At 41.6% G+C, this 7,806-nt stretch overlaps 1 protein-coding gene across 3 annotated transcripts in view; it reads right to left on the reverse strand.

Annotated features, from left to right (window-relative positions):
* Positions 1–7,806, reverse strand: part of pak4 (p21 protein (Cdc42/Rac)-activated kinase 4) — a 42,215-nt gene that overhangs the window by 6,371 nt on the left and 28,038 nt on the right. For all 3 annotated transcript variants that reach the window (XM_046073137.1, XM_046073135.1, XM_046073136.1), the window contains exons 6-10: positions 6,337–6,792; positions 5,511–5,644; positions 4,804–4,930; positions 1,486–1,611; positions 1,257–1,391 (exon numbers count right to left, since the gene is read on the reverse strand). In XM_046073137.1, coding sequence (XP_045929093.1) covers positions 1,257–1,391; positions 1,486–1,611; positions 4,804–4,930; positions 5,511–5,644; positions 6,337–6,792 — 978 coding nt within the window. The remainder of the gene's footprint in view (positions 1–1,256; positions 1,392–1,485; positions 1,612–4,803; positions 4,931–5,510; positions 5,645–6,336; positions 6,793–7,806) is intronic.

Below are 7,806 nucleotides of genomic sequence, written 5' to 3' on the forward strand. Positions count from 1 at the left end.
CTGACTTTGGATGTAATTATTTTGGACACACACACACACACACACACACACACACACACACCCACCCACAATTCAATCAAGACGCAGGACCACACACTTGGTGTTTATACTAAACAATCTTAGATTTCAGTTCTGGGGACTTGGGATCTCACAGAAACTCAATTAACAAGAATTGAAGCAGACTGTTGTCTTCAGCTAGCTGCACTTGTGTGTGCAACGTTTTGCAGAAGACAGAATCAGCATGGTTTATACATTTTATAACGCGAGCAAGTACACAACATACGTTGGTGACGCTTTCCGGTCAGCTCGCTCTCAATGGCTGTTGTGGGTTGAATCGGAAAATATCAAAAGATTCTAATTTGGGGTGCCTCCAATCCAGCCAGCAAACTTAACATTATGTCTGTAAACCCCTCACACTAAGATGATTTGGGCCATAAATCGGTTCTGACCAGCCTCGGCTTGCGAACAGGCCCGGGATTGTCCAGAGATGCAATTCGGATCCAAAATTGACCCAATTATCCTCTAGTGTGCGGCCAGCATTTAGCATCTGTGTGCACTAAGACATGGAATCATCACATTTCTTATGTCCTTTTCCTTTCTGGTTTTCTGTTTAAAATTTAAATGGTAAAAGTGCCTATTTTATGTAACTTGATTCAGTTTTCAATAAAAATATGTTGCAAAAAAAAATAATTAATTGTTAGTCCCTATCTATGTCACACATTTCTGCTTGGCCACTGCTTTATTTATTTATTGGCTTTGTGAATTACTCGCCATCATTAGTCAAGTCGCAGGCAGCAGTACTGGGATCTGTGCCAGGGCCGAGATAACCTCCATCATTGTTACTCAAAGAAGCTATTAAACAAGTCAATAAAAAGGGTTGGTCAACACTCCTTTAATGTAGTGTGTCTCTTCTTAACGTCAAGGCTCCTAAATGACTGCTAGAATAAAAAAAAATGACAGGTTATAATCAAACCCGTTCCTCACAGCTGGAGTGGTTACAAACCAGATAAACTGCAAGTTGTCTTTTCTGTTCCTCTTGTGAAAGCAAATGTTTCATGTTGCAAATGTTGTAGATGTTATTAATAATCGTTTTTGCATCATATTTGGTGGTTTTAACAAAGGGAAAGCACAGAAAACATTCCAGATGATTGGTAGTATAATGACTTTCCTAACATCTGCTAATGGTGCTTTACATAAGACGGTCGGTCAAAGTTCAGCAGTGTCAGTGTTTTCTGCTTTGGTCCCTGTTGTTGTACCTTGTGAAGGTTCTTCAGTTTGGGAGGCAGGTTGTCTCGAATCATCTTCATGGCTTTGAGTGGCGGCTCGTTGAAGTACGGCGGCTCCCCATCCACCATCTCTATGACCATGATCCCCAGAGACCAGATGTCCACCTGGACACAGCGAGAAGAGAAAGTCAACAAGTAGAAGAGATGTGCTTGTTTAGATGTTCAAATAACAGTGGAATCATGAGGGTGAGAGTATTACCTCTGGTCCATAAGGCAGTCTGGATATTAGCTCTGGTGCCATCCAGTACGGTGTTCCAACCAGAGACTTCCTTCTTTGCACTTCCTTAGACACCTGGGCACAGAAACCAAAGTCTGACAGCTTCACCTGGAGACAGAATGAGCCAGACAAAGATTATTCAGACCAGACAGAACACAACACACTCACCATCACTAGTTTTAACATCACATAAGTGAATGTGAGGTTAAAGAAATACATGTATCCACTTTATTTATAGATTAGCTGTTTCATGGCTATAGATCAACGTGTCTGGCTCAGCAGCACAGGTGGTTACAGGAGAGAAGTTTCTTCATAGTTCGTATTAATATAATTTCTTAAGCATTGTAAATTTGACTTGATTATGGAAAGATGAAGCCACCTTCAATAAAAATCAAATACTATGAGTTGAGTTTCACCTGCATAAATATTAAATATGGATATCTGAAGCACACCTTCCTTTTCATGCTTCTTATAGCCAAGCAAGTGGGACAGTCAGTGAAATCTGTCCCACAGTCCCCACTACCATCCACCGCTCTTTCTGAGAAGGTTTGTGCATGGCTGGATATTTCAACAGAGAACCAGCCTTTGATGTTGCCCACAAGGCCGTCTGCTAGGCTCAGACTGCTCAGAAAGAGAAACGAAAAAAGCTTGCTATGAAAATCAGGCCACACATGTATGAACACTCACATACACAAACACCGTAACATGATGGCAGCCGCTGACAGACTGAGCTTCATAGACAACATCAGTTAGCCAAAATTGAGATCCAGTTTTCTAGAAAGTGAGACACTCATTCTCATTTATCTCACCCATCACACAGGTGCATTCAGACACCCCAAACACACTGACCCTACTGACGAGAAACACTTCGCTTGGTTGAGTCTGCTTCCCCTGCTAGGCTAAATCGCAAACAACAACTCAAACCCAACCCACACTGCAGCCAGCAAGAAGGTTGCTGTGTGAACATGTGACCACTCAGGGTTTTTTTCTGAAATTTTCTGAAGATACTGTTGGACCAAAACAACTGAGTAGAAAATCTGAAGGTTACAGAGAAAAAAAAAAGCTTTAAGATAAGATTTTTTTTCCCCTCCCACAAACACCTTTTTAAAATCTTCATTTTTCTCTGTGACTTCAAATTTACTGACACAGGATGTGAGCTGAAAGTGAAAATACTTAATTTGATTAAGAAAATCCAGGGTTTGAAAGGAGTCACAGCATTGATACACAGTCTCTGTCACATTCGTGCAGTTTTACTGGAAAAATCATCAGGAGAGTGACACCGAGTGTCCTCTGAGAAACTCATTAGCAGGACTTTGAGCCTCATGGATCAATGAGATGTAGAACAATGTAGGAGAAGCACTTCGGTGTAACCGTAGAGGCCACCCTGGCCATGCACACTGCTGGAGGATGAGGCGGTGGGTGAAACCACAGCTCATAAAGAGATCAAACCACAAACACTCCTCAGCTGTCATCAAGGATGCTGTGGTTTACACTTAACATCACATGGCTGACTGGCACATTATGGGTGTATGCTGCTATAATTTACACAGCAAAAAAAAAAACAAAACACCCAGCCCGTTTATTAAAAGGGACAGTAAGTGACTGTAATCCAATACACGTTTAAATTCTGCGAATATTTCCACAAAAAAAAAAACAAATAAAAATAAATAAAATCAGCTTTTCCTACACAGCCCTGGCTCTGTAAACTGAAAACAAAGAAAGTGGCGTGGACCTTGCACACAACATTGTTCCAGCCAATCAGCAACCGGTGGCATTAGTGCTCATGCACAAGAGTGATGTGGGGAGGGGAGACAGTGCTTTACACCGGCCCATCCGAATGTGCTGGACTCTAGGGAGATGGCTGAGAAACAGTCAAAGAGGAAAAGGTCTAAAGAAATTAAACAAAGGAGAAAGTGATATGACCAGGCCAGGGCGAAGGCATTTCAACCCTAGAGAAAGCTCAGAGCTTTTGAGGAAGTACTGAAGGGAGGGGTGCATTTGTTTGGCAGTTTAGTTAAAAAAAAAATCAACAATCCTTCTGCAAAATCACTTTACTCTCAATTACTCTCCCTTCAACTTGTTAATTAAGTGTATTAAGCCAAATATCATCAGAAATAATATAATGTGAATTATAAAAGTGGAGGAAAAACTCAGCATGCCAGGAATTAATACTTGCTGATTGACTTAATGTGGATTAATTAGTAGCAGCGGACCAGTCTTTGGGCTAATGATTACTCATTCTGACTCCTCAAATGCACCCAATCATTTACAAATATGTGATCTTTATAAAGTGACCACCGTGGACGAACTCACGAGTTACACCAAAGCACTGACGACATTCAGCTGTTTGCCTTAACTTATCGGCCTGGTCAAAATGCACAGTAATTGTGTTGCTGAAGACAACTGATCTTTATATATGCATTCTGCAAAGGCAACAAATAAACAGCAACATCTCACACTGAGTCATCTGGACCACAACTGAAACTCCACTGCACAAACTTAGGGACACAGACTATGTATGTATCTGTTGACTGTAACATACCAAAAGCAGAGTTCCTTTTGCCTTGGTCTTCTTTTGCAACCGTGTTAGTTTCATTTTCTATAGAAAGCAGAAACTTGCTTGTCAACAGACAGGAAGTGATTTGGCACCAGCCTCAGCTCTACAGCAGAGGTTACCAGAGGCATTTAGTTCCCTTTTCCAAAAAACGTTTCCATTTTAATTTTGTTTGCTGTGTGAAGTGCTGTTGGTGGCTGCAGTACTTTGCTGAGTTTGTGCATCCTGTGAGAGAAACTCTGAATTGGAATGAGCAAGGAGAACGTACCTCTCTGTCCATCATGTGCAGACTACAAGCCTTTCCTCAAAGAAGACACTTTGACAAGTCATAGCAGGAGAAGCACATGTGTGGCTAATAAAATTAACAATTACTGCATTCAATTAATAATTATTATTACAAAACATGATATCAGTGACACCTGAGCTTGTCCTGCTAGGACTTGCCCAGATATCTGCCGTGACAAAGGCCTGCTTTCGTGCTGACAGAGTGCCGCCTCTGTTGGTCTTGTGGTTTGACATATAAAAGCAATTGTGTGCTGCGACTAATTTGCAAAACGAATCACATTATTCACTTTGTTTCTGTGCAGCCACATACTGAACACTTTCTTCTTTTTTGTGACTGCTCTGCTCACATTTTTTCTGCACTCTGCAGACATTTTAAAAGGAAGTTGTTTTTTATAGAATCACCACAATATTAGTTTGGGTTTAACAGCTTTGATGCCATCTTTGATGAGTGTGGTACATACCCGGCCATCATGAGTGAGAAGTATGGAGTCACTCTTGATGTCTCTGTGAATCACACCCTGTGTGTGGAGGACAGACAACGCCTTCAGGACAGACAGACACACTGTGGCAATCTGCTCCTCGTTCATCCTGGAGGGAAGGAGACAACAAATATGTAAATTTAGACACTGTACAGTCAGGTGCAATTTCTGAAACTATATCGACCAGTCTTTGTTTTATAGTTATTAGAGAAATACTGTATGTACTACTGTGTGTAACTCTGTATTATGTGTCTTGTTCATCTGGTTTGTTTAGTTCTATCACTGTGTTTTACTCGTGACTTGCCAAGAGACTGCAGCTGAAAATTACCTTTAAATTATTTCTGGTACAATGTATCAAATGGTAACAATTATTGTTAATTTTGCACATGATCCATTACAAATAAAACTGTCACATATCAATATATAACTTGTAAAATGACACAAGACCATGATGGTATATCCATCTGTGCAGAACACATCAGGTAACACTGCCCCCTTATGGAAGATAAGAGTTGGTGAGGGAAATTTGATGCAGGATACGGTTTAATGTTGAGGAAATTAAAAGCCTAAATCACAAGAAAGTATATTGATTACATAGACTACAAGCTCATATACCCACCCACAATGGTTAAACCTCTTAAAAGATGCGAGGTACTACATAAATGACACAAATAGTTTTTCTCTCTCACCTGGTGTGTGTCACGATGTCTGTGAGAGCTCCTCCCTCCAGGAACTCCATGACAACCCAGAGCTCATCTCCCACCAGGTAGCTGTTGTACATCTCCACCACGTTCTCATGGTGATAGTCCCGCATGATTACCACCTGCAGTTACCATAGAAACAGATATAATTGCACGACTCGTTAGACTCAAAAGAATGACAAAGTGGCCTTGCATTTAGAGAGACTATGGTGTATCTGTAAGTATCTGTCGACGCTGGTGAAGCCCTGCCTGATTACTCATGAGCCGAATAAAATATCTAAAATATAAAGTGACAATTAGAAACTAATGTGTGTGTGAAAGCTGTATAATCTACCACCTACATAAAAGCCTTTCATTTCTACTGACTTTGAGAGATGTGTCTCAGGAAAGTAATTTTATTCCATGGTTTTATGTCTGAAGGCTGCATGAGCTGAGTGTGATAGATACCTTCACACCTTGCTTTGCTGCTATGCCGTCTTTATATGTGAAAAATATATCTGCAAAATTTGCTTGTGTCAGGAAAGTGTGAAATAACATTTTTGGAATGTTACAATTTATTTTCATATACAGCCATTGTTCTCTTTCTGGTTCAAAGGCACTAGTCAGGACATACTGATAGGTCAGTGTGTATCACAGTATACACAACTTGTCACAAGGCATATATGAAGCAAAGCAATCTAACAACATTGTTTAAAACAGAGGAAAAATGCAGATGTAAGTGCAGTAAAACATCTCTGCATCAGTCAAAGTGCATCAGCTGATGCATTTTATTATCACATTCAGTGTCAGTATTCACTAGATCAAAAACTCTTACCTCGTTGAAGAGGAGTTCTCTGCGCTGTTGTTTCCTCAGGTCCATCTTCTTCACGGCGACCAGTTTGCCGTTGGTTTTCACTGTGGCAATACACACAATCCCAGTGGACCCCTCCCCTATCTTAATGTAGTGGTCTAAGTAGGTTCGCGGATCGCCAGGATCCACCACCATCTGTAGCGCTGCTCTGAACTGCTCATGGGAAACCCTCTGAGGCTCCCTTTGCGGTGAGCGGCCCTGGGACGGCGCACCTGAGACTGGGGCCCCAGAGGGCGCAGGGGGCCGTGGAGCTGGAACGTTGGGGTGAGGGGTGTGTGGGTGCTGGGTGGCCTCAGGGGTCAGGCTGGGGTGGGAAGTATGATGAGGGTGCGGGTGGCTTATAGGGGGCTTGGAGCTGGATGAACCTCGAGCAGAGCCGCTAGAGGGGCCATTTTGAGGAGATTCATGGTGTCGAGCTGGCTGGAAGAAACAAGACAGGAGAACGTCACCAAACAACATCCACTCAGTATAAAAATCAAGAGGAAGCTGTCCTTTCGGGATAGAGCTGCAACAACTTATGAATAACTTAGCAAGATAACTGATTCGTAGATGCTTCGTAATGCGGAAGTGGACAATTCCAAATCAAATCACGAATGTAAATACTTCATTATCTAAATGTTGACAGAATGAAAAGGGGGAACTCGGAAATGCAGAAGTGCAGCACTGGACTGTCTGTGTGCTGTGCACATAGCAGCCACGATCGATAATATCTATCAAATCAAAATGATGTTTTCACCCGCACACAGGCAGCAGAAAGTGACAGTGAAAGCTAGCAGAGGGCAGAGGCAAAGCATTAAGTTGGCAGGCTGTGAAAGTACAGGGTAGGTCACAGTGTGTCACAGCGGAGTGAACATGGTGTGGCTGGAGCATTGTAAAGTGAGTAATAATATAATAATAATTTTCAAAAACAAGTTACAAAGTGCTTTAACAAGTGTAAAGAATAATACAAAAAAAAAAAACAAGATAAGAGCATGAAAAATTAATATAAAATTAGTAAAATACAATAAAATAAAAGGGATAAAATAAAGTCAAATAAGATAGGGAAAGGCTCTCCTATAAAAGTATGTTTTAAGAAGGGACTTCAAAGAGTTCACTGACTCAGCCGACCTGATTTCCTCGGGCAGGCTGTTCCAGAGCCTCGGGGCCCCGACAGCAAACGCTCTGTCCCCTTTAGTTTTCAGTCGAGACTCTGGAACAGACAACAGACCTCTGCCCGAGGATCTCAAGGTACGTGCTGGTGCGTATGGGACTAAAAGGTCAGAAATATAACAAGGCGAGAGGCCATGAAGAGCTTTAAAAGTGATCAATAGAATTTTAAAGTCAATTCTAAAACATACTGGGAGCCAGTGTAATGAAGCTAAAATAGGAGTAATGTGGTCATATTTCTTTGTTCTGGTTAAAAGCCTGGCAGCTGAGTTCTGGACAGTCTGGAGT

The sequence above is a fragment of the Micropterus dolomieu genome, linkage group LG17, assembly GCF_021292245.1.
Source record: "Micropterus dolomieu isolate WLL.071019.BEF.003 ecotype Adirondacks linkage group LG17, ASM2129224v1, whole genome shotgun sequence".
Classification (NCBI taxonomy): Eukaryota; Metazoa; Chordata; class Actinopteri; order Centrarchiformes; family Centrarchidae; genus Micropterus; species Micropterus dolomieu.